The 27,623-nt window shown below is 46.7% G+C and overlaps 3 protein-coding genes and 1 long non-coding RNA gene across 11 annotated transcripts in view; 3 read left to right on the forward strand and 1 right to left on the reverse strand.

The window, feature by feature from the left end:
• Positions 1–27,623, reverse strand: part of SYT16 (synaptotagmin 16) — a 135,464-nt gene that overhangs the window by 68,861 nt on the left and 38,980 nt on the right. For all 8 annotated transcript variants that reach the window (XM_090141815.1, XM_090141809.1, XM_090141813.1 and 5 more), the window contains one exon: positions 18,818–18,997. The gene's annotated coding sequence lies outside the window, so the exon portion shown is untranslated. The remainder of the gene's footprint in view (positions 1–18,817; positions 18,998–27,623) is intronic.
• On the forward strand, positions 1,590–3,043 carry LOC149917940 (inositol 1,4,5-trisphosphate receptor-interacting protein-like 1). Its single transcript, XM_090142057.1, has 2 exons — positions 1,590–1,739; positions 1,793–3,043. Exons 1-2 carry the CDS (start codon positions 1,590–1,592, stop codon positions 2,801–2,803), a joined length of 1,161 nt encoding a protein of 386 aa, XP_089998183.1. The 3' UTR covers positions 2,804–3,043.
• Positions 4,064–4,617, forward strand: LOC149917941 (uncharacterized). The gene is made up of 3 exons (XR_016467148.1): positions 4,064–4,151; positions 4,290–4,397; positions 4,532–4,617. It is a non-coding gene; the product is annotated as an uncharacterized LOC149917941 (long non-coding RNA).
• On the forward strand, positions 12,317–14,615 carry LOC149917942 (inositol 1,4,5-trisphosphate receptor-interacting protein-like 1). The gene has a single exon (XM_090142058.1). It carries the CDS (start codon positions 12,317–12,319, stop codon positions 13,001–13,003), a length of 687 nt encoding a protein of 228 aa, XP_089998184.1. The 3' UTR covers positions 13,004–14,615.

Below are 27,623 nucleotides of genomic sequence, written 5' to 3' on the forward strand. Positions count from 1 at the left end.
GTTCTGAAATTTCTGATTGTCCTTTAGTTGTTTCCAAAGCTGGAGGAGGACACGATTGGGCTGGCGGTCAATCTTAGCAAATGGGACCCCAGCCCAAATTAAATCATTAAGCATTTGTTTTTGTGAGATCCTTATGGTTCCCGATTGAGGAGCTCCCTCACCCCCACTCCTACCGGACCCCAGGGGCTGTGGCTCCTGGCCCCGCTCCTGGCCATGCCACTACGGAGGCCGCTAATGGTCGTTCTTTCGTGACTAGTCCATCTTTGCTAACTCCCAAAAAGTAGTCTGCCATGCGATACAGGGAGATATTTCCCATAACATGTAGGGGACCCCATTTTTCAACGATAACCACTAGTTCATAATAGGGAGATCCCACAAATATTGGGATCGGTCCTGGAATCATTTTATCTAGTGGGTTAACGTTCTCCCTCCAACCCATTTATAAGAATTCCATAGAAAGGATACTAAAATGTACATTTTAGTAAATTTTGCCTGCTGGCTCGCCGAGTGCACGATCAATGAATATACGGATGTTATAATTCAGAAATACACAAGAAAGTTAGCCTAAACAGGTTATCCGCTAAAGAATGGATGGGAAGCTTACACTTGTCCTGGGCTCGCTGAGAAGACTCCAAGAGGAGCAATCGCCAAAAGAGATCCTTACGCCTGAGTGCCCAGGGCTGACTCATTGCTCGTCTCAGGCGGTCAACCAGAGCTACAGGCGCTGATTCAGCAGATCCAATACAGTGGTCAAACACAGGAATAAATCATCTACAGAGGCCAGACCCTATGCAGCTGAAGAGGCTGCTACACACTTGGGCTTCCTAATCTTCACTGTCAGACCTGCTGCTTCCAGCCTGGCTCCGTCCAGGGACCCTTTAGCAGAGCGCACTTCAGACCAGCAGAGGTTGAGGGAGCTGTGAGCCAGAAGCAGCTTGATATCAGCTGTCCCGGACCTGAGGCCTGCTCCCTGCGTGGCATTCCAGTACTAAGAAGTGTTTTGCGAGCTTTTTGTCATTGCTAACTTAACTTGTTTAAAAAAAAAAAAAAACGTGTTTAAAAAAAATAGCACATTAGCCACTGTTAGCCTTTCCTACTCAAATTTTACTTCAGCTCCTCGTTATTTGTCCGGCGTAATTTCAGAGATTAATTTTGGGTCATTTGCAGGTATGTCTCTCATTCGCTGTCTCGTTTTTCCAGGTATCATCTTCGGGAATCAGTATTTCAACAGTTCATCCAGTTCCAAATTGAGTTTCCAGGGATTACATATTTGGAGCTTAAGTTGGGATGACACAGGACGAGCACAGCACCCACAGGCCGGGTCCAGCCACGTGCCTCAGAACAGGGCCGATGCCAGGGCCATGGCAGCCCAGGGCAGCTGAGAGGGGCCACAATGGGCGGGGCCAAAGGGTGGGGCTGGGGCGTCTGTGACATCACAGTGCGTCACAATGCGGGGCTGCTGTTGAGGCTGTCAGCAGGCAGCACCGCTCCACTTTGGCCTGGGCCAGCGGTGAGTGCAGCAGCAGGGGGAGGGCTGTGCTGGGCCGGGCGCAAACACCGGCCCGCGAGGGGTTTGGGAGCCCGCAGTGATGGCAGCGAGCGCTCAGGGAGCCTGTGAGAGGCTCTCCGGGCAGTCACCACCAGCGCTGGGCTCGGCCCCTGCTGCCTCCCAGCTCCCTCGCCCCTACTCCTACCTGACGACCCCAGGGGCTGTGGCTCCTGGCCCCGCTCCCCCAGCCGTGCGCGAGCTCCCACCCAGCCCCGCTGACCTCCCCTCTCTCACCTCTTCCAGATCATGGCTTTGGCGTTTGTCTTCGCCTTGTTGGCGCAGAGAGTACCTTCTGTTGGTGATGATTTGGATGCAGACACGCTCGAACGCATGCACCAGTATGAGGTGTACATGCAAGAGAAGATGGCAAAGCTGCTGCTGGAGATGGACAAGAAGTTTGCTGAGGAGAGCAGGATGCAGGCGCAACGCTTGCACTTCTCCGCACTGCAGTCCTGGAAAATTTGGGCCTTGGCTGTACTGCTGCTTGTCCTTCTCTTCTGCCACATCTGGTACAGGAAAAGGCAAGCTCGACTACTGGCTGAGCTACGGAACGAATGCAACTGGGAGATGAGGGCGCCGGTGTGCCATGGAGAGCCTGGTGACGTCACCTACATGAGCAGGTTTTACTCCGAGTTCTCCATTTGGCCGCTGAAGACCCGGGCAGACAAGTGCAAGGTGGTCGAGGAGCTGATTGATGAACTTCTGAGCGCCTGTCAGACAGTTCCCCAGAGCTACTTCATGCCACGCCTGCAGCCAGCCATCGGGGTGGGCGTCGGCTTTGAAGGCAGGGGTCCCGAAGGCTGCTACACCGTCTACCGCATGCTCGTGCCCCTGAAGGCACCCCCGGGACACGTCTTCCACTTGGAGGTGGGCCCCAGTGCGAGGATAGGGGTGAGGAACGCCTGCCTCCGCGTGGAGCTCCAGTGCATGTGCGCAAGGGAGCGGCACATGCCGCACATGACCTGCTTCCTCCACCACCCTGAGGACCAGCTGAGGAGAGAGCAGATGCCCAGCCTCCTACAAACCCTCTGCGTCGACTCCTACCTGGAAATGGAGAAAACCGCAACCTGGTTCCAGGAACTGGTGATGGAAGCCTGGGTGGCTATGCCTCAGTCAGCCACAATGAACCTCGAGTTGCTGCCCTCCAGCCGACACTGCAAGCTCAAGCTGACCACCGCCACCAGCAAAACCCTCTGGATTGAGCTCATTCTCGGCATACAGCAAGACTCGCAAACGTTCCTGACCTTTGAGTAAGCAGGGGCTGTTGTTACCAGCAGCACGAGGTGGCCGCAGAGACCCATTTCTTCAGGAAGCAGCCACTACAGCAGCTTACATCTGAGGGATTTCAAAAGAAACTGCTTACCTAAGGCAGTGGTTGCAGTACAGCAAGACCATAAAGACCCCTTTCTGAGCAGCCAGGAGACACTGACAGCTACACCCATATCCTAGTGGCCTCCAACATTTCTACATATGCCACGGGAATCCAGCCTTTTAGATGCCTGGCCCACATGGGGTGAACAGGAATTGCCTTCAGCCACACAGAAAACATAGTTAACGTAAATCAGTACAAACCATTATTTCATCCATGCATATGTTTTATTAAAATGTAATAACCATTAAAAACCAAACAACAACAACAACAACAACAAAAAAAAACAGTGGTATGTGTGACCTTCTTTTGGTGAAACTAATGCACCAGCTTCTGGATCAACAGCAGCGGTGCAATTCTTAGTTCTCAAGGGGTTTGGCAGAGATCAAACAAAAAGAGTTTGCTCACTCCAGAGTCCTCTGAATTGGGCTCTTTCTTGGGATACAGCAAGACCCGCAAACGTTCCTGACCTTTGAGTAGGCAGGGGCTGTCATTATCAGCGGCACGAGGCGGCCGCAGAGACGCGCTGCTGCAGAGATGCACTCCTTCACAAAACAGCCAGGCAGGCTGGGCACAACAGATTCCATCGCAAACATCTGCAGCTCCGCGTCCCTGTCCTGGAAGGTGGCTACAGAACGAGTGACGCCCTACTTGCCACCTGCCGCAGAGCTGAGCAGGCTGAACATGGAGAAAACACTGCTCAGCAAGCAGGTGGAAGCTCGCTCCAAAGGAAAACCACACCCCATGCAGTTGAAGAGGCCACTGCATGGACATTTGAAGCAGAGACTCTCGTTTACAGCTGGGCAGGGACCAGCCCGCCTCTCTGTGAGGGTCCATTTGTTCTGCAAGCCTCGGCCTCTACAAACGTGGGAGAAACGCTCTGTCCCTGAGCGTCCTGCTCAAGGAGATGCCCCCAGAGCCAGCTCCCAGTGCTGTGGTGAGACGGCTTTAGAATCACAGAAGCACCAAGGCTGGAAAAGACCTCAAGATCATCCAGTCCAACCATCCACCTACCACCACTATTTCCCACTATTCCCGCCGACCGTCATTCACTACACCTCTGGCAAAGGACATACCATGTTGTGACACAAGCTCCCAGGGGAGCTGAACCCTTCACTGACTCTCCTTACCCAGTCCCGCCCTTGGTGAAGCCTCTCTGCAACTCATTCTCCTGCACGCCCGATCCAAACACACACTCCAAACCATTCATTTTCAGCATACACAGCAATGCAGGTTTGCACTGATAAGTCGCGGCACCACAGAAGCCACTAGGCAGAGATGGTGCTTTAGACAGCGACATTCTTCCACCTTCTGCAGGAGGTAAACCTGGGTGAGAGAGGATACATGTTTAACCTGTCTTTTCTTCACAAGGAACAGCGACTGAGTCCCTGATTGCTGACGAAAAGAGGACTACAATGAAGCTCTGCCTCCGTCTCAGCAGGAAGAAGCACCACAGCAGCAGCCCTCAGTGGGATGCAGGTATCCAGGAACGGTAGCTAACCAGTGCAGATAAAACACACGGCTGCGGAAACAAAGCTCTGATCTAAAAAAACCCAGCAGAACATAGACTTGTGTTATTTTCATAGGCAATAATTAGCTCCCCGTGTTACTAGATTTCAGAGCTAGCACTCCCTGATGCCAGGGCTGGCTGTCCCATACCTCAGGCACTGCCCAGCAGGCCACAGGAGGGAGGCTGCACCCCAAATGAGCTCCACTGGAAAAATCCAAATTGCTTTGCAACCACATCAGCAACACACGTGTAGGACCACAACGCAGCCAGTGCCTGTACAACACCTGCAAGCAGAAGCAGGGCACATGGAGAGCACCCAGACCCGCTCAGCCTGCCCTCAGCTCCTCTTCCCATCCTCTTACTGAAGGCTCCGCCCCCTGTGTGCGATACGTTGAACCACTGGAGTTTGAGTGAATTACAACTTGCTGATTTTTGGCCTTGTGGCAGATGGATAAATGTAACAAGCTGCAAACAGGTTTAGGTGGGTAAGGTTTTTACAAACTCTACACGGGATCAAAGGCAGCTGATCTCTGTTATCAGCTTGCTGTTTCCCAGAAGCTCTGTCCCTTAATTAGCAGGCACTGTTCTAATGGAATGTTCATGATACATTTCACAACACAGCCTTTTCGGCATTACAGATTTTTACTTTTCAATTCTCTAACAATTTTGACTTGCATTAGGAAAAAATAAAACAACTGAGAAGAGTAGCTGAAATGTGTGGGAAAGAAAAATTCATTTCCTTTTAAAAGCACTCAGCAGCAGAGAGAAACAGTTTAGCAAATTCACTTCAAGGTCCATCTTCCAAAAAGTAGCCACAAGTATTTTCACACTGAATCTCCTGCTTAACTCAGTTATTGGGCTTTTTTTTTTTCCCCTCTCTTGGAAAATCCAGTATCTAAAGGGATCACTGTTAAGCCTTTCACAGAAACCATCACAAGCTTTACCCTTTACTACAATATCTATTCTCTTGCTCGACAGGATCATTAGTCCTGAGCAGTTCACATTGAGAGGTGCAGTTACTGGACAAAGACTGTTAGCAGAACTTCAACTACTACCACAGTGCACAGGTTTGCAATATTAGCAAAGAGTCTTTCCATCTTCTTGATATGCATCGTATGTCTATTTCTTGCAATGTCTATTTCTCTTCTAATCATGTATCTATTTCTCTTCGGCCCTTATTCAGACTGCTGAAGAACGTAGGCATAAGCCTCCTCTTCTCTGCCTGTCGTGTAGATGTTGCAGAAGTTCTCCACCAAACTCCTCCCTACAAGGGAGGCTTATACACCAAAGGCTGAAAACAGTGTCCCAGCGTACAACAACCAAACGAGTTTCCATCCATTTTTCTGAAACACCAGATGAGAAGGAAATCCACAGCCTCATCTGCCTGTAAGAACGCCGTCCCATGCTGTGGGAATACAAGGAGGACTATTCAGAGCAGAAGCTGCAGAGCAAGATAAAGAGCATGAGAAGGCAAGGCTCAGAACCCAGGACATCTCCAGAATACACAGGAGAAAGAAGCTACAATGTGACTGTGAACTCCTCCTCTACACATGCAGCTTTGGGGTACAGAGAACAGTGGAAAATACGCCTGGGACAGGACTGGGAGTCTTAGCTAGCATAGATGCTATATAGTCAATGAATATAAAGAGGTTGTAATTATGAAATAAACAAGAGAGTTTGGCAAAGCAGATTATAACAACAAAAGGAGAATAGATAGAAAGCTTACCCGCACCCTGGGCTCGCTGCAAAACTTCAAAGGAGGGATCTCCAGAAGAGATCCTTCCCCACTGGTAGTCAGCTCTTAAATGGGTCTTGGAGAGGCGGAGCCAGGCTCCACACCTTCTGGCAGCACAGGTGAATTGCCTTCACCTGTGCTTCCAGGGCTGACTCATTGCTCGCCTCAGGTGATCAATCAGAGGTTCAGGCCATGATTCAGCAGTTCCCATACACTCCACCCCTTCACGGCGTGAACAATGATCAGGTTGACTAAAAGGTAAGCTTTTCCTAATACAGAGATTGGCTATATCGTGACACACAATGTCCATCGTGACACATGTTGGTACAATTCAAGACGAGCGACGATTGGTGAATGTCCATATTCATTTATGGGCTCGATGATGTTACTGGAGGCATGCGGTCGTGAGGTGCATGTCTGTCCTATGTTCCATCAGTCCCATGTAGACCATCATCAGGCGTTGCACGTGATCTGACAGTAATACTGGAATGCTTCGATGGCATTTCGTTCCTTCCAGTGATCCTCAAAGACTCATGGGGAGTAACACAGATGTTTCAAAGGTACCAGGAGGGGAAGGTCTGCCCTCCAGGGCAAGATACAAGCTGTATTTCTATCCTGGGTCAACGCTTTGGCTTGTACTGGGGCACGTCCCAGCCACCTGTAGCACACCTTCTGGCCAGATGTCTGCGGCTGCATAACTATATCAGGCACCAAAGGGGATGTCCTGATCTGCCACAGGGACATGATGGGGGTCCCTTTAGCAATGAAGATCGGAGTGTTGACCACAATATCAGTAGGCCATGTATCTATTACTGGAGGGACTACTGAGCCTCCCACCTCCAATAATCTCCCCCAAGGTGCAAGTAGGCCACACCAGTTCAGGCCTACCTGCACCTTCCAAGCCATTTTATTCTACGGGTACCTGAATCTAAATTCTCAGGGGCAGGGAGCAGAAGATTATTTTCATTACCAATCTGGGGTCTTACCTGATGATCAGCGCCCGTAATTTGGATCCTAAGCGGGGTGGCCCATGTTGTCTGCAGCATTCTCATGGCACTGGGTCTGCCATCTCAGGGTCTTTCATTCAGGTCCCGCAAGGTTTCATACAGTCTTTTCATCCACCCCTGCAGGGACTGCCCCTTCAGGGCAGCCTTAAGAATGCCGTTATAACTTTCAATGAGGCCTGCCCCTGATGGATTATGCGGCAGGTCAGGAATCGCCATTTGATGTTATTTTCTTCTCCCAGCGCTGTATCGTTGCACCAGTAAAATGAGTCCCTTGATCGCTCTCATTGACTTTAGGCGTCCCGTAGGCAAACATCAGTTTAGCAAGTGCCTTGATGGTATATGCCTGGTTTACTTTTGGCACTGGATAGGCCTGCAGTAGCCCACTTGCAGTGTCGACGCAGATCAGGGCGTATCTTTCCCCCTCGGAGTGAGGAAGAAGCCCACTGTAATCAACCTGCCATCGCTGGAGAGGACTGTGTCCTCTAGCAAGATGGGCTGTTGTTTCGGGCAACGATCTCAGTCTCATCTTAGAGCAAGTGTCGCAATCCCAGCCTGGACGATGTCACGTAGCTGTATGGCAGTCCCCATGCTTTAGCAGCTGCCCACATTGTCTTTTGTCCCACATGCCGTGGCTTCTGATGTAACCAACAGGCAATGTTCTCAGATGGTGAATTCTCAATCTATCGAACTCGGGCCAGTGTGTCGGCTTCATCATTTCCTGGTGACTGTAGGGGCTGATGACCAGAAACATGGTAGACACATACATTCCTGTGTTTGACTGTATTCCATATGTCTAACCACATATCCTTGCCCCAGATTGGTTGGGGATGGATAGTCCATTCTTGGGTGGCCCACTGTGCAATCCAAAGAACGAGCCCCTGGTACACAGCCCAACTATCTGTACAGATATTCGGAATACCATCACCGGGTTCCTTGGTTATAACCATCCACACGGCTCGCAGTTCTGCCCATTGGCTGCTCTGATCATCCCCCTTGTCAAACCAGATTGTCTCGCTGGAAGGATGGTATGCTATTGCTCTCCACTTGCTCGGGTTGCCCTTGCTGGACCCATCTGTGTACCAGGCATCTTCAGGGATAGGATATTTTCCCTCCTGAACAGCACTCTTCTCTGGTGGAGCGACCAATGTTTCTTTTGGAACATCACTGTGATACATCACTGGGCCGAGGATCTTCTGAAGTTCTTCTTTCAAGGGTGATGAAGACAGACTACTCCTTTGGCTGAGGTAGGTGGCCCATCGTGCCACTGTTTGTGCTTGGGCCACCCCTGTCTTAGGAAGGTGTGTCAGATCTCTCACCCACCCCTGAATCGGCAGAGTGGTCTTGACTATAACTTCAGCCGTTTGAGTTATCGACTCTACTGCCTGTAATGCAGCGTAGGCAGCCAATAACTGTTTTTCAATCATACTGTATCCTTCTTCTGCTCCATGCCAGACCTGAGACCAAAAACCAATGGGGGTCCGAACAGGCCCCAACCCAAGCCATCTTGAGTAACGTGAACATACAACTCGGCTGGGAGGGTAGGATCAAATATACCCAATGCCTGGGCTTGTTTAACTGCAAGTTTTGCTTGTTGGAAAGTGTTCTGTTCTGTTTTCCCCCAGTCCCACAGCTGCCCCTTTTTTGTGAGTCTGTACAGTGGCCTTAGCAGCTGCACTAGGTGAGGTATCAAGGAACGCCAGTATACCTAGAAACTCTTGCAGCTGCTTTGATGTTGTAGGGACTGGGAAAGCCTGAACCTTATCTATGACAGAACTGAGTAGTACTTTGGTCTTTCCCGACCAAACCATCCCCAGGAATTTTACGGACAGGCCTGGACCTTGCACCTTCTGGGGATTTGCAGCCCATCCTCTCTGTTGCAAATAGGCGGTTAATGAATCTGCCGCCTGCCCTACCACCTCCAGTGAGTCGGATGACAACAGGACATCATCAATATAACGATATAAGTTAACATCATCAGGTCTTTTCAAATCAGTCAGGTCACGCACCACTGGATTGTGACAATACGTTGGTGAATGCAGGTACCCCTGTGGCAGGACCTGAAAGGTCCACTGCCTGCCTCCCCATGTAAATGCAAACTGATCTTGCGATTCTTCAGCAATTGGGACACTAAAGAACGCATTTGCTCAATCAAGGACACAATGACAGGTTTTTACCTCCCTACTCAATGTGTCCATTAGGGAGGCAATATTGGGTACGGCCACATGAATAGGCGGCGTGACCTTATTTAATTCCCTGTGATCTACTGTCATTCTCCACGCGCCATCTGACTTTTGCACTGGCCATATGGGAGAATTATATGGGCTGGTCTTATAATACCCACTTTTTCCAATCCCTGCACCATTCTCGATATTTCATCTTGCCCACCCGGGAGTCTACACTGCCTTACATTAGTAATCCGGCGTGGATTCAACAAGCAAATAGGCCCATATCTCGCATGGCCTCTTAATATTGCCTGCACCGCCCGGATACTGATACATCTCTGTCAAAGTCTGAACTCTCCCACAGTTGTTCGGAGAGACAGACCCCATAGAATATCTATGCCCAAGATGTATTTGTGGGCTGGGGCAATATAAGACACCTTATACACCTAGGGTGGGAGACGCCCAACCCCCAGTTTCAACCATGTTTGGGTGACAGGAGTAGTCTGTCCCCCACAACCACCAATCATCACTCTGTCTCCATCAAAGTTGGTCAGATCTCCATACATAATTGATGTTTGTGCTCCAGTGTCCACTAATGCCATAACTCTCTGAATATTTTTTCGTGACCAATAAACCATTAATTCTACATAGCGCCTCCAGTCCCGTCAGGAGGCCTTAGGAGGACTAACATCCCTCGTCACAGCCATGAATTGTGCCATGGCCAATTCTTTTGGCTCCTGTGGCACAAACATCGTGGCCCGAGACACCTGAGGACCCTTTTTTTTTCCTATTGGGACTACAGAGTCACTAAATTCCATGTTGTAGTATGCAGCCTATTTATAAGTCTTACCCTAGCTTTCTTACTGTAGTTCTGAAATTTCTGATTGTCCTTTAGTTGTTTCCAAAGCTGGAGGAGGACACGATTGGGCTGGCGGTCAATCTTAGCAAATGGGACCCCAGCCCAAATTAAATCATTAAGCATTTGTTTTTGTGAGATCCTTATGGTTCCCGATTGAGGAGCTCCCTCACCCCCACTCCTACCGGACCCCAGGGGCTGTGGCTCCTGGCCCCGCTCCTGGCCATGCCACTACGGAGGCCGCTAATGGTCGTTCTTTCGTGACTAGTCCATCTTTGCTAACTCCCAAAAAGTAGTCTGCCATGCGATACAGGGAGATATTTCCCATAACATGTAGGGGACCCCATTTTTCAATGATAACCACTAGTTCATAATAGGGAGATCCCACAAATATTGGGATCGGTCCTGGAATCATTTTATCTAGTGGGTTAACGTTCTCCCTCCAACCCATTTATAAGAATTCCATAGAAAGGATACTAAAATGTACATTTTAGTAAATTTTGCCTGCTGGCTCGCCGAGTGCACGATCAATGAATATACGGATGTTATAATTCAGAAATACACAAGAAAGTTAGCCTAAACAGGTTATCCGCTAAAGAATGGATGGGAAGCTTACACTTGTCCTGGGCTCGCTGAGAAGACTCCAAGAGGAGCAATCGCCAAAAGAGATCCTTACGCCTGAGTGCCCAGGGCTGACTCATTGCTCGTCTCAGGCGGTCAACCAGAGCTACAGGCGCTGATTCAGCAGATCCAATACAGTGGTCAAACACAGGAATAAATCATCTACAGAGGCCAGACCCTATGCAGCTGAAGAGGCTGCTACACACTTGGGCTTCCTAATCTTCACTGTCAGACCTGCTGCTTCCAGCCTGGCTCCGTCCAGGGACCCTTTAGCAGAGCGCACTTCAGACCAGCAGAGGTTGAGGGAGCTGTGAGCCAGAAGCAGCTTGATATCAGCTGTCCCGGACCTGAGGCCTGCTCCCTGCGTGGCATTCCAGTACTAAGAAGTGTTTTGCGAGCTTTTTGTCATTGCTAACTTAACTTGTTTAAAAAAAAAAAAAAACGTGTTTAAAAAAAATAGCACATTAGCCACTGTTAGCCTTTCCTACTCAAATTTTACTTCAGCTCCTCGTTATTTGTCCGGCGTAATTTCAGAGATTAATTTTGGGTCATTTGCAGGTATGTCTCTCATTCGCTGTCTCGTTTTTCCAGGTATCATCTTCGGGAATCAGTATTTCAACAGTTCATCCAGTTCCAAATTGAGTTTCCAGGGATTACATATTTGGAGCTTAAGTTGGGATGACACAGGACGAGCACAGCACCCACAGGCCGGGTCCGGCCACGTGCCTCAGAACAGGGCCGATGCCAGGGCCATGGCAGCCCAGGGCAGCTGAGAGGGGCCACAATGGGCGGGGCCAAAGGGTGGGGCTGGGGCGTCTGTGACATCACAGTGCGTCACAATGCGGGGCTGCTGTTGAGGCTGTCAGCAGGCAGCACCGCTCCACTTTGGCCTGGGCCAGCGGTGAGTGCAGCAGCAGGGGGAGGGCTGTGCTGGGCCGGGCGCAAACACCGGCCCGCGAGGGGTTTGGGAGCCCGCAGTGATGGCAGCGAGCGCTCAGGGAGCCTGTGAGAGGCTCTCCGGGCAGTCACCACCAGCGCTGGGCTCGGCCCCTGCTGCCTCCCAGCTCCCTCGCCCCTACTCCTACCTGACGACCCCAGGGGCTGTGGCTCCTGGCCCCACTCCCCCAGCCGTGCGCGAGCTCCCACCCAGCCCCGCTGACCTCCCCTCTCTCACCTCTTCCAGATCATGGCTTTGGCGTTTGTCTTCGCCTTGTTGGCGCAGAGAGTACCTTCTGTTGGTGATGATTTGGATGCAGACACGCTCGAACGCATGCACCAGTATGAGGTGTACATGCAAGAGAAGATGGCAAAGCTGCTGCTGGAGATGGACAAGAAGTTTGCTGAGGAGAGCAGGATGCAGGCGCAACGCTTGCACTTCTCCGCACTGCAGTCCTGGAAAATTTGGGCCTTGGCTGTACTGCTGCTTGTCCTTCTCTTCTGCCACATCTGGTACAGGAAAAGGCAAGCTCGACTACTGGCTGAGCTACGGAACGAATGCAACTGGGAGATGAGGGCGCCGGTGTGCCATGGAGAGCCTGGTGACGTCACCTACATGAGCAGGTTTTACTCCGAGTTCTCCATTTGGCCGCTGAAGACCCGGGCAGACAAGTGCAAGGTGGTCGAGGAGCTGATTGATGAACTTCTGAGCGCCTGTCAGACAGTTCCCCAGAGCTACTTCATGCCACGCCTGCAGCCAGCCATCGGGGTGGGCGTCGGCTTTGAAGGCAGGGGTCCCGAAGGCTGCTACACCGTCTACCGCATGCTCGTGCCCCTGAAGGCACCCCCGGGACACGTCTTCCACTTGGAGGTGGGCCCCAGTGCGAGGATAGGGGTGAGGAACGCCTGCCTCCGCGTGGAGCTCCAGTGCATGTGCGCAAGGGAGCGGCACATGCCGCACATGACCTGCTTCCTCCACCACCCTGAGGACCAGCTGAGGAGAGAGCAGATGCCCAGCCTCCTACAAACCCTCTGCGTCGACTCCTACCTGGAAATGGAGAAAACCGCAACCTGGTTCCAGGAACTGGTGATGGAAGCCTGGGTGGCTATGCCTCAGTCGGCCACAATGAACCTCGAGTTGCTGCCCTCCAGCCGACACTGCAAGCTCAAGCTGACCACCGCCACCAGCAAAACCCTCTGGATTGAGCTCATTCTCGGCATACAGCAAGACTCGCAAACGTTCCTGACCTTTGAGTAAGCAGGGGCTGTTGTTACCAGCAGCACGAGGTGGCCGCAGAGACCCATTTCTTCAGGAAGCAGCCACTACAGCAGCTTACATCTGAGGGATTTCAAAAGAAACTGCTTACCTAAGGCAGTGGTTGCGGTACAGCAAGACCATAAAGACCCCTTTCTGAGCAGCCAGGAGAAACTGACAGCTACACCCATATCCTAGTGGCCTCCAACATTTCTACATATGCCACGGGAATCCAGCCTTTTAGATGCCTGGCCCACATGGGGTGAACAGGAATTGCCTTCAGCCACACAGAAAACATAGTTAACGTAAATCAGTACAAACCATTATTTCATCCATGCATATGTTTTATTAAAATGTAATAACCATTAAAAACCAAACAACAACAACAACAACAAAAAACAGTGGTATGTGTGACCTTCTTTTGGTGAAACTAATGCACCAGCTTCTGGATCAACAGCAGCGGTGCAATTCTTAGTTCCCAAGGGCTTTGCCACATGACTGTTTTACAAGGATGCACCTTCTTTGCTACTGCTAAGTAAACTGCACCAACAACTTCTTCCACAGTTTGGACACGTTGCTGAATCCAGCCTTCCACAAATGTCTTTGCTCAGACTGTGAGCTCAGACTGTGAGACCTCCTGAAGTCAAAGGTCTGTCTGGTTCATTAAATCCAATATTTTCCAAAATAGGATCTTTGTGACTGCATGTACAGATACTATTGCCATCAAAACATTATTACTTTGTACATTAGTACTGTGTGAATTTTCAGGAGGTACAAATGAAAATATTTTCCTACTCTGTAACGTTTGCCCTGGATATACCAAAGAGCCAAATTCAAAGGTGTAACCTCAGAGACTCCACTGAAGCCAGTCATGTCCTCCTCGTCAAAATATACATGCAAAATGCTTTCCATGTCAACAGCCATTTGTCACCATAGGTACAAAAACCAAACAGTTCTGTGCTAAACAGCAGTACAAGAAAGCAACAATATTCCATTATCTTTATTTCTCAAACTGAGTGCTATAAGAAGGGCATAAAGGAAACTGCAGATCTGGAGCAACACTGGAGTATTAGAAAAGTCATATTAGTAGTGGCAACTGTGTTCTTTCAATGTAAAGAAGTGAGAAACATCTGTAATTACTGGATTAGGGGAATGAAAGTAGAAACCTGCAAGCAGAAATTACAGAACATTCTGTAATTGAGCTGTTGTCATTCACTGGCTTGCATGAAGACAGAAAAGCCAAAAGGAAATAACAAGTTCAAAAAGCTGGAGAAACACCAGCTTACACTACACTGGAACCCACCCACTTGTGCTGTCAAGCTGCTCTTTTAAAGCAGTCCCAATAGACTGAGTTCCATCCCGCCTGCAGTCATGCTACCCAACCTGCAGGAACTGAACAAGCTGGGGTCAATCAGGACAATTACTTGCTTGGAAATTAGCAGTGGGAGAGCAAAGAGCAAGTCTAGCTGCCTAACACAATTAAGTTATTTTAGAGAAATTTTGAGAAGTCACCCAGTTACTGTTACACCTTCTTCCCCCACACACATGCTCCATTGCAACACAGCTTATGGAAATTTCTGTACTGATGGTATTGGCCACCATCACATCAAGAAGCACAGGCAGTGCTGATGGAGGACCACAGCTGGCAAATGCAGTGGATGAGAAACCAACTCCTTGTTATCTACCTTCGTACACACCCATAGCTACTGAGCCCTGAACCACTTTTAGTTTGCAACTCGCCAAGGACAATGCAGCCCCAAAGCAACTGGTCCCTTACCGTCAGGGTTACAAACCTCAACCACAATTTTATTCATTCTGTGGTATGCTGTCTTTCACAACTTAACACACCATGGAGGAAGCCAGTTTATGTGCATACCAGACTGGTACCATCACACAGCACCCACACTGCTTGTTTTTAAACATCAAGCCATGCCTCAGCAAACATATAACTGTCTCACACATTACTCGTGACTGGTTTCAAGCTCCTGGCTGGGCTCAGGCTCTGCTGGCAAAGTAAGGTCAACAGGCAGTACTGCCAGCCTTCCTGCTTTTGACTTTTATAGGTCTTGATTCTCCGAAGCCTCAGCTACTGCAGATGAGTGGTTTACATCATAACTGCATCTTCATTTATTTATTTTAAGTATGCCAACAACACCAGAGGCTAGAGCAGGGGCTGTGTAGAGCAGCTTGAGAACATGAATTGGAAAAGCTCTCAAGGCTGATGAACCAGAAAGGAAAATGGGGGGGAAAAAAAAAGAAAAAAAAGTTTCTTCAAATCTCCTGATGATTAAGGTGACTTCACATACCAGGAGAACAGGATTAACATTGTGGTAAGTGGTCAAGGCAAGGTGTAACTGGAATAGTTTTGTATAAAGCACTGTAAGAAAACCACAATTTCTTTCCTGGTCTCAGGTCACACCACTATATAAAAGAGTACAGTACAGAACAAAACAGGCATTTTTCTTTTTTGAGTCATAGCACTGAAGCACACAGTCTGACACAGCTCTTTACACAAGGGTTTGTCCAGCAATGCCAAATGTTTCTGTGAAGTTCATTTCATTTGTGAACTTCTGAAGCAAAGGGCTCAGCAACACAGTAAATACCATCTGTAAGAACAATACCTCCACCTCTTAGTCATGCAATTCACACTTCAAGACAGGTACCAAACCATCAGAACAGCAAAAGAGGTCTCACACGAGAGACCAGTGATATGTCAGGCCTCTGTTTGAGGAAAGGGCCTTCTTCCTTGTGCAGGTAGCCATTCCAAGGGGAGATTTCATCCCCCACGTACATTCCCTCATCACCTTTAAGAACACTGATGCTGGGAGGAACAACTCCAGCTGACTCTGCACGTGGCCGACATCCTGGATCTGTATTACAGCAGTCAGCTCAGCAATGCCATCATACACATGCTTGGGTACAGCCAAGCAAGCCCAATATGTGTGAAGTTAACTATGCTAGACTTCTCTCACTGAAGCATTAACCAGATTCTTCATCCAGCTCTGCAGCCTGCTCTAAGCTCACCCTTACGTGCCAAGTCTGTCCAAAATCCAAACTGACAATGTCCAGACAAGTTCCAACCCCAGCAGCAAAGGGTTTCCTGCTGCTAAGGAGTAACATCAGTGGCAGCACATCCTTGTGCAAGAGATTACTAAGGTCAATGAGGCAATCAAGAGCAGGATCCACAAAGGCCTCAAGCATCAGAAACATTATCCATTGTGTCCCAGCAATTAAGAGCCTTTGTCTTGGAGTCTCCTAAAAGGTTTACAATTATGGCATCATTTTCACCAACATCTTTCCCTTATCTTGTTCCTCTCATAAGGACACAAACTGTGCGATTATAATTAAATTAGGAACAAATCAGACAGATGCATCACAGAGCCATGATGATGGAAACGTCTATTTCATTGTCACTTAACCTGATCTAAGGTCAGGCTCTTTACAGAAAAGACAAAACAAAACAAAGACTTTGGCAGTTTACAGTACATCTTCTGAATGTCAGTACATGCACCTGCAGAGTGCAAAGCAGGCAGAACTACTTATGTTTCAATACCAACTGTCTTTTTTATTGGCAGGTAAGTTAAAACTCAGTTTGATCCAAGGACAGGAGAAAAACATGCATCAAACCCAGAAAAATCTGTGCAGGCCACCACTGTAAAGTTGGGTTTATCCTATTGTAGAATTTATGGTCATGTCACATGCAAAATGCATTTGTATAGACAGTTATAAAACCAACAGTCATAGCAGAGCAATATGTTCTAACCACTGCTAATTCCAAATGTGGAGCAGTGATTTCCCCAGTTAGAGAACAGCAACACCTGTAGAATTAGGATCTCCTTGTAATAAACACAGTTCGCCAGAAAAAGAACTGGAGAACAGAAAAAGTTATTTTTTATATTCACTTACATTTTTAAATTACTAACCAGTAAGATACATGATAAAACATCCCATCCTGCTCCTTTCTATCCAGCAAAGTCAGACTGAATTTGAAACCAACTCTTGCTTGTCAGCACTCCTGTTGGGAGAGCTCCCTCACCAGGAACTACTGTGCCAGAAATTGGCTTTCATGGCTTCCCAGCCCAAGCTCAGGCTCCAACTTTCTGCACTCGCCATATGACATGCTATGTTAGCACTGTTCTTTTTAATCTGTCCTCTCATACTGCTGTCTTTTAAAAAGTATCAGCATTTCCTACATGTATATTCTGTATTGGCCTTACAACTATCCAAACAGCATTGTGAAATTTTAACTAAAAATAGATACCCGATATTTTTAGATAACTCTTAGCTACAACTCACCAAGCTGATTTTGTTTGAACGGAAAAAGCAGGCTCCAACTTTAAGTTTCCATTGTAATTAATGATTACAACACATTCCTCTGCCGTATCAGATTTAGCACCTCATTAATGTGTGTGGTATTTTGCTTGTGCGGCACAGCTGTAGTTTAAGTTGAATTAGTGTTTCCATTATAAACCCATGTTTTCAAAGGTTTATTACTCAGACACACAAGATTTAGTCTGAAATGAAAACTGCCATTGAGCATGTCAGCTGGGAAGCAATTTTTTGTCTTTCAAAATTTGTAAGGAACAAAACACCAAAAAAAAAAAAAAGCCACCCTGTTTAGTAATAATTCACATTTTAAAAGGCACTGCAAATACATGTTTACATGATAGCCTATGACAGCTCTATAGAATGTCAACGCCTACATATTCCTGCAAGATGTGCCATCTCAAAAACTGAAATAAAAGCCACATTTTTACACTACTTGATGGGAGGGGAAGAGAAGGGATAAAAGACTTAAATATAATCTTGATGAAGAAAACATAGTTTAAAAAAACGAAACAACAAAAATACTCACCATGATCTTTGCATAGAAACATTAAAGTCAGAACTTCAAACACCATTTGCTTTTTAAATTTGTTGGTATCATCAGCGTGACCTTCGCTCACTAACAGATTTAGCAAGAAATCAGTGAGTACCACTGATTTCACATTTGCTTGTTCAAAAAACATAGACTCTTCAGGTATGACAAGATCTTACCCCTTGCAATAGTCAAGTGAAACTCACAATGCAAGGCAAAATGTGCACCAAAAAAGCTCCAAGGGCTCCAAGCTTTGCAATTCTACAATTAGCTTTATGAGTGAACCACTAGGAAGCAGACCTTTTAATTGCAAGGCTTCTGAAGTCACTTCTTGGCTGATTGTTTTGATGACTCTATACTTACAACATGCAAATTCACCAACAAATATACGATGAAATCACCAAATTCCCATTTACCACCATTAACAGGATGGATGCATCTTCTGACAGCTAAGAAAAATTAAAATGTTATTTTTATAACAGAGTCAAATTCCCTAATGGGCTCTCTCACAGTTATTTTGTCCCTAGGACTCATGGACATAATGTTTCCAGACAACAACAAATGCATGAAAGAGCATGTAATAGGTACTGCAAGAAAACCAGGGCAGGCATATCCTTCAGGAGCAGAAAGGCAGTGCCATTACTCAAAATTATTCACATTTTGTTCTTAATTGAATTAACAAAACACTCCCATAACAGAGAGAGTGGTGAGTGCACTTTTTTCTAGTGTTGCCCTCCATTTCTCAAGAGAGTACTCCAAACAACAAAGATATTGGAAGCCTGGCAGCAATTGTATATCCATTTGATCAAGTTCTGGAAGTTGCTATGGTCTATCCAAATCCCTGCTGTTATCCACACAAACAACCTGAGACAAAGTAAATATCTCTATTCTCTCCGCACTCTGAAAAAGTCTGAAAAAGATTCTGTACATCAAAGGTGGATTAGTATTGTGATACTCACCCAGGCCATGATGAACTCTAGACTTCTCTTTGTAATGCTTTCTTCTCCCTTCTTATTCCAGGCATGAGAACCCACCTCTCTTTTCAAAGTAGAGCTTCCTGTTGATGGAGAAAAGGAGGTCTGGAAGGAGGACAACGAAGACTCCAACCACAGGCAAAGACCCAATGGCCTCAGAAGTATCTAGAGACAGAAATTTACATAGAAAATATCAGCATAAATGGGATTAATTACCTAGAAAAAGATATGCTTAATGACATCTTGGACTTGTGTTAAGTGGTTAGGAAGATCCACATTGAGCCAGTCTTTTGAGGACATCAACAGCAAGTTATATTGCACACCAAGCCAGATTCCGATGGAGGTCTTCATGTTCACCACATTGTGAACACCACCAAGGGAGACTCTTACCAACTCTAAAAAACTTTCATATTGGTGCAGAAGTCCACTGGTTTCAGGAGAGAGGCTGTCAATCTATACTAGCAATGAAGATCCAGCCAAGATAGCACCATTGGCCTTAAAGCATTTCTGTACAGCTTGCAGTAAGTACTCAGGGCAGGCTGTGGGGAGGATTAGCTCCAGGTGAGAAGGTCTCAATACCTCCTTTTCAGTTTGGACATTTTTCTGTAAAATTATCTGACTACGCTGTAATGGCACTCATTAACTGCATTACTTCTACTAAGAACAGGCTAATGTCTCGTCTATGAACCTTGTTAATCTGTTACCTTACCCTTCAGTAGGAAGTATATTACAGTACCACATAATTCCCAGTCTTTGTTGCAAAGGACCAGCCTCCAGCTGAGGTAATTCAGGTTAGCTCCCCTGGTGTCAGTTTTGGCCACGTATGGCAAGCAGAGTGGATATGCATCAGCTGACAACCTAGTCCTACACCTCAACATCCCTATGTCAAATTGTAGAGAAACAGCCTCATTTCAATTTATCAGATTCAGCTGTGCCAGTAGGTCTGCTAAAAACCGCAGGCGCCAGCAAAAAGCTTTTAAAGCTATTTCACCTCTCTCACACATATCAAAATGCCAAAACAAGGGACAAACACTACATAGATCACCCACTGTGGATAGCAAGGGCACATGTCAAAAAATGTAAGTACCGTCTGCAAAAGAAAAAAAAATAAAATTGGCTTGTTATTGTGATAATTACTTCACCCAAGAAGGGGTAAAGTTCAGTTGTCTGATTCAAATCAAAGATTCCATAAAAATGAAACATCAGCAGCACCAGTGGCACACCAGGGATGTCTGTGATTGCAAAGCTACAGCTCATAGATGAGATGAGCAGGAGGAAAGGATGTAAACAGAGCCAGCCCTGCCTGTAAAACATCCCATTGGGAGCTTACAAAAGTTGACTCAGCAAAAGGCTCAGGCTAGAAGAGCTGAACCATCTCCAGTTACAGCCCTGAGAGCTCACCAGGACTATAATCAAGGGGTTTAAAAAACTGATTTCCTACAAGTCGATGCGCCTTAACTGGAAACAAAAATCACAAATGCTTAGCAGCAGCCCACATACAAAGCAGATGAGAGCTGGATGCCAAATCCAGCACGATATGGGCTACACAAACTCAGGAGCTGGCTCTGATCTTGCTCACTCCAGCCTGTGGAGGGAACGTTAACACACACTGAATTATGTAAACTTAAATGACAACACAATCAAGTCCGCATTTGCCTTGCTCTCTTCTGCACAGTGCAGTTACTTCTCTAGCGAGTGCATCTACATTCCCCTTGTGTCTCCCCACCCCAAAGCACGGCCCAAGAAGACAGGGAGTCTGGTCTCCCTTTTGAGGCTGAAATTTGCCCATCTCCTCCCCCACATCCCAACCCAAGGAGCAATGCTGGGGATGTGAGAGCAGCTGAGTGATACACCCACTCCTGCTATTTTCAGCTGCTGAAGTCACCACTAAGAGCCTGCAGAGCCAAGTATAAATCAAAGGAGCTGAGCAGAAATCAAAGTCGCCAGAACTCCAGAATATATACAACAGCCCAGCTGGGTCCCATCTCCGACTCTTCCTTTTCTCAAGCATAGCTTTGGCAGAAAGGAGGATTATCATCTCTACCTTACCACACAAATACAATACAGTACATCTGGGATCATCACATCTCAACAGAAACACTTATGTGCCTCCGTATGAATGTATGCATTGTGTGAAGCTGAGCTTAAAATCTGCAGATTTAAACTGGATTCATAGCAAACTGACAATCATGTTATGAAGGCTCTCTGTGAGTGATTTCATTGCAGAGAGAGTGATGTGGAGGGGTGCAAGAACACTGCTGTTCCTATTTATTAAGCCCTTTCAACAAATCTCAGCTCTAAGCCCGATGAAATGTCATAGTTTGCCCTTCTCAGACAAGAAAGAAGCAAGCTACCAATATTTTTGAACACCAGTTGCCCACCACAAGCTCTGTAATGCTACATGACCCCCAGCCACAGAAGTTTCCCTAGGTACCCCTTTCTCCAACCGTCCTGTATCATCCCTTGCAAAATCCCAGAGGAAAGGGCCGGCATCCTGTAAGAAAGTTCAGAGACCTATTACCATCTGCTGCCCACACGGATGCAGTAGTACAGTAGTGTAGGACTTGAGGCAACCCTTGAGGCTTCCCCTACTCTACGGGGACAGGGTATAAGGCATCTCCTGTGCAGACCACTGATACAGCATCACTCACCTAAGGAGTGCATGCTCTACTGCAAGAAGGTGGCTGGGCCTTCTGCAGCATAGGAGCTCATGCATCCAGTCACACAGCTGTAAGCAGAAGTTTTCTCTCCCTCATATTATCTGTGCCAGTTACTGAAGGCTTGTGCCAGGTATCTCTGAGCGAGAGCTGCAAGATTTACATCTGAGCACCGTCTCACATACGTGGGTTGAAACATTACAGTCTGAGCACCTGGCTCCTGCTGGAAGCATAGATTCCTCTGTGTTGGAGCCACGCTGGCTCTCTGCTCCTCTGCGATCAGGAAGAAATGAGCTGCACCTGCATGTGGTCCCAATGACATGTCCCAGCTCTCCTCTCTGCCTGCAGCTGAAGGGATTGTTCTGCGAGATTGAATCTCCAGGCTAAGACTATGCCTGGGAAATTATTTCAAGACTGATTTGGGCTAGAGCTCTGCTCTGGCTTGCAGGAGGATGTCTGGGCCTGGGAGGGCGCTGAGAGGGAAGAAGAGCAGAAACACACACGTGACTTGCATTACAGCATTGCTGGAGTGTGTCAGAGCTTCTTGCGTAAGTGAAACAATCAGCCTCACAGTACCAGATGGAAAAGAAAAAGCAGTGTGGTATTGAATTCCTGGTTCACGCTCTGGGCAACCAAGGCTAGGGAAGGAGCTGGCCACCATGCACTTTGAGACATGTACAGTCCATTCAGCCAGTACTCTCTTCCACTCGTTCATGCATTTTTAAGCTAAGTAATTAATGCCTAATTAATGCATGAAGATACCTTCATGCAGTGCCACAGTGAGCCCATGTGTTCTGCAGCCCCAGGTGAGATTGGAAGCCAGAAAATGGTGTTGACACACCCAGCAGGTTAAGGGCAAGCATAACTGCATGCAATCCTCTGTGTGCTCTGCTGAAGTACAAAGCAGAGGCACAATGGGAAGGGCCCTAAGCCAGGAAAGAGGAGATCAGAGACAAAAGGGAGGTAAACATGAGGCATCTGGCAGAGGACACAGGGGGCACAAGATATTACAACACAAGATATTACAATGCTGTTCCTGCTGTAACAGCATCCTCAAAGTCACTTCCATGCTAAAAGATGACCACAAGGCAGGGTCTGCCTGAAAGAGCAGTAGAGAAGTATTGGCCACACTGTGACAGTCATCGTATTCTGTGATCATATCCAGCTGGTACTTGCTTTTCAGCAGGTTTCACAGCAATTCATCTAGGATGCTGGGCACCTCCAAAGAGTCCATGCAAATGATTAGAAGTACATCACAGATGCACTTGAGAGTCTGCTATTAACAAAGCCTTAATCAATTCAGCTTTGCAAGGGTTAATTTTTTGCATAAAATCCTATTCCAGGCAATAGCTCTTTAATTCCAATTGATACCAAGCTTCCTGCAATAGGAATGTTTACTGGTACTTTTTAATTACGAAAAAAACCATAAATTGTCTGTTTTACTGTCTACACTAATTACATTTCATTATATATTTGGAGTAAGCTATGATTTTCCTGCTGGTTCCCATGACATTTTTCATTATCAACCACTAATTGTCTAGCATGCACACTGCATTGTGAACCAAGTAGGCTGATGTGTGGGCAGAAGTTCTAGCAAAAGCTGCAAGGCAATAGAAGTGCACGTTATTATTATTGCTATTATGATGTATTAGAAAGTTTCCACCTACATGCATACCTACGTATCCTCTTCCCTATCAGCAATGTCACAGCATAGCAAAGCACAGGAGTCCATCTGTAATAAGTCTCAACCTTTGCAATAATCAGCAGCTACTGAAGGAAAGTTATCTGGGATGAAATGATGACAGCAGTCCTACTGCAAGGGCAAATTCCCTTCTGGGTGCACTGGAAACACCAAGAAGGTTTCTCAATCACTTCTACTCATTGCTCAAAGCACATGAGCATCAGAATCTCACCCTCCCCACTCACAAGGTCAGGGCTACAAAGGAAAATAGTGCCATATGCAGATTCCTAGTGGAAGAGGATATATGGCTAATGGGATCTTTTCTGAGGGTGCATGAAAATAAAAAGCTAAAGGGTCTTAATGAGACACAGATAACACTGATTGGAGAACAGCAAAATCCATAATGAATCCATATCTATGCAAACTGAGAAAGTGCCACAAAGGACAAAGCAACTCATCGCATGCAGCATTTCCTAAGTTCCAATTGAGGTAAGTTGTAAGAGCAAATTCTGCATATAGGAAAGTGCTAGAATAAGGAGTGCATGATCACTGCTCCCAGGATCATCCTTATCAGTCTTGGACAGGTGGCAATTCTATTCATGTGCACCGCACACACAATACACAAACACTTCAGAAATAAATGTGTGTTTTCACAGGATTGCAGCTCTTTCCTGATATCTATATCAAAGGAGACAAAGCCTGACCCTTCCTAACAGCACTGTGAGGGAACAGTTGTGCAACTTTTCCTCTTCTCCTCAAGGTGATCCACAAATACATTATCAGAAAGGCAATCAGATTTCATGGAGCACTGTAGCAGGAGGGTAAAATTCCCACCCAAGGCAGGAGGACTTGCCCTGCATCAAAGTTCAAGTTTCACACACTTTATTTTTATGTACTGGTTTACAGATAGCAAGAAATGAAAGTTCTTCTGGTTTTTATATAAGGAATATGAAAGACTGAAAGATACTTTTGACCTGACTGCATTTATTAAATTTGTCTGCAAAATTGGATTGAATGAAGTGTGAAAAAGTGCAGCCATCTATAGCTCCATCTATAGCTGTTGCTCGTGTGTTTGCAGGTCACCTTTAGAGATTTAAGCAGCCTTACGGCATAAGACAGAAACATGCAATTTCAAAGGTTTTGGAGACAGTACAGCACCTTCCCTTCCCTTTCTTCTACAACCCACGCAACTGCAGCATCCAAATAACTTGCAGGCCTCAATGTGTTTATGCCCCCAGCAACTCTGTGTACCAATGAAACACTGACACTACTCCACAGAATGGGAGCCACAGCACAGAGTGAACAAAAAGCAGTAGAGTTTAGGTCCAAAAGAACAACCAAGAAAAGTCCTGTTGATCTACACAGACCCTTCAGTGTCTAGACCCAACAGATGACATAAAGGTCTCATTGTGGCCTTCCAATACTTGAAGGGAGCGTATAAACAGGAGGGGGAACGGCTGTTTGTGAGGGTGGATAGTGATAGGACAATGGGGAATGATTTTAAACTAAGACGGGAGATTTAGGTTGGATATTAGGAGGAAGTTTTTCCACACAGAGGGTGGTGAGGCACTGGAACAGGTTGCCCAAGGAGGCTGTGGATGCCCCATCCCTGCAGGCATTCAAGGCCAGGCTGGATGTGGCTCTGGGCAGCCTGGGCTGCTGGTTGGTGACCTGCACATAGCAGGGGGTTGGAACTGGATGAGCATTGTGGGCCTTTGCAACCCAGACCATTCTATGACTCTATTAATTTCTCCCATAGACTCACATTTTACTTTTCCCAATACAATGTCTCACATTCTCGTCAGAGAGCACCCATCACCCTTTTTTCCAAGCCAGGCTCACTGTTTTCAGGCCAGTAAATCTCAAAATTTGTGAGATCTCCCACCTCATAAAGTCTACTGTAGAGCTTACTACATAATACTCTGCAGCCACACGACTTTCTCTGCAGCAGAAATGCCACCCTAGTCTTGAGCAATGCTCCTGTCAATTGTTGAGACCAAGCAAACTGTTCTGTGAAATATTCTGCCTTCAACAGAAGGCATTTTCTCATTAGAAAGGATGAAGTATTAGTTTTGCTGGATGTGTTTCAAACAACTCCAGGTCAGCAACAGCAAGTACATTGTGTTTGCATATGATGATGCCTGATGTTCTGCATTTAGAAGAGTCCTGGCTCTCACTCATATCTCAGCACACACACAGAACAGATACAAATGAAAAAAAGGAAACAGAAGCATGTCATAATGTACAGGGGAGTACTCATGTCATCTAATGGAGGTGACTCAACTAACTGCCAAGGTCTCAAAAGGATGATTCGGGGAATAATTGTTAATCTTATTAATAACCTTAGAAAATTCAACGTGGCTTTTAAAATACACTGAAGTTAACAAGACCAGGGAGACTGAAAACTGGAGCAGCACAGCACTTGAGTTGCCATTCACAGACTTGAAGTTGGTCCCCCTACGTATCAGGGCTGAGAAAGTTCAGCAGAGACAGCACAAGGAACATGGTGGTACCAACCAGGCCCCAGTTCTCCTGCACAACCACTAGTCCCTGCCTCAAACTACAAACTACTACAACAGAGAGGCTTTGAGACCCGCACAGAGTGAGCCCCTTTCCTTGGGACACTGGGAGCATTCAGCTCAGTCTGACCCCAAACCATCCTTCTGACCAGATTCCTCATATATATATAGATATCCTTCCTCAGACCTGTATTGGCTGTGGGAACGCCAGGCAAACTGTGATAGGAAAGCAGGGCACAAACTTTTAGCAAGAAACAGTCTTACTGTGCTCAAGAGTCAGAGATGGAATCAACCATAACACCTAGATAATCCCTCCTCCTCTCTTTAAGGCTTTTACCAGGCCAACGTTCATGAGCATTTCAGGCTGGGCAGAGTAGCTGGAATCTTTCTGCATGCCCCACTGTCTACAGTGGTCACACTGCCTCCCTCCCATTGAACAGCTGTCTTAAACTCTTTTCTTCGTGATCTTTTGTGCTAAAACCCCTCAAACACTTTTACCCTCTAATTTTTGCCCCAAATGAAGAATTCCTGTAAGGAAAAAAACAAGTTTTTTCTCAGAGTTGAACCAATGTCAGAGATAACCAGAGTGAGCTGCAGCCTTCACAACTTTGCGTCAATGCTTCTCCAGACCAGCAACGAAAAACTAGAAGCAGACAGCAAGTCCCCTTCCTAGACTCCCAGTAGTTTGAGATCAGCGTTAGGGAAAAGACAACATCTTTAGAAAACTGTTAACAGACTGAGTGTGTAGGCGAGTGCTCTACCTGCTATGAGAAAACCCTTACGCCCAAGCCTGTGCTCTGTCGTTTCCCTTCTATCCCAATTCTCACCCTTACTTACAAGCCAGTCTCAAACTCTGTTTCACACACTGCAACAATTTTCCATGGTAAAAACAGCTATCAGAGCAGTGAGGGGACTCACCTGGTGGTGGAAACTTTCAACTAAGATGTAGAAAAGCAAGAAAAAGACTGCAGTGATAAGTACTCATATAATTTGGATTAAATCAACTGTGAGAAGAAAGTGAGTCCCTAAAAGACAATCTTCTGCTTTCATGTTAGAGATGAGACCCATGTTCAAATTCAAGTCTGAACCAAGTAGGGCAGAGGCTTAAACTGGCAGCTTCCATGTGTCCTTTGCCCTACCACCAGAAAACCTACTGCTGTGGCAAGAGACATCTGGCTTCTCCTGCTGCCTCCATACCCTGCCCAGAGAGGAATACCATCCTGAATAAGAACACAATCTGTATTTAGCAAAGGTTTTTCAAGATCCTTTTCTTAGAAGTTACAAATTTTAACAAAATATTCTTGTCTGCGTGACAAGAATATGTTGTCTCAGAAATTCCCGACCAGCTTACTACAGTAGGTTTGCCTTTGATCGTGTCCCAGGCTTGTTTTCAGTCACAGTACAACTCAGAGTTCATAATCATATACATTTTGTCACAGCTGACACCACTGCCTTTCTGGTAGAAAGGGAAGGCTTGGGCTGTCAGTCTGCCACCTTTCTTGAGTGCTGAAGTCATGCTTGCTTTTTTTTTTTTTTTTTCTTTTCCTTTAAAGACAACTTCTTTGTTGCCATGGTATCACTAATGCAGTATTTTGAGACAGAGAAAGAATATAACCGTGCAACACCACAGTGACACATCTATCAAATGCCACCCTCTCAAAAAAGGATAAATAAATGTAGACTTCTAAAGGCTCCTCTACCCTTTTTAATTTCTTCCTCTCATCTACAAATTGCAGTCTACAAAGGCCATGCACTAGTTTTGTGACAGAGAAGGTCAGAACGTGCATCTCAGCAAGCAGTGCCTAGGCTTATTTTAATTCTCTCTTTTCTCCCCATGCTATATGACACCAGCTCAAGTACACACAACAGAATCAGAGCACCTGCACTTTCAGAGAATGCCAGCCTGGCTCCCTGTGTTAAACCATGCAGTGAGT

This window comes from Phasianus colchicus, chromosome 5 (genome assembly GCF_987193195.1).
Source record: "Phasianus colchicus chromosome 5, bPhaCol1.hap1.1, whole genome shotgun sequence".
Lineage (NCBI taxonomy): Eukaryota > Metazoa > Chordata > Aves > Galliformes > Phasianidae > Phasianus > Phasianus colchicus.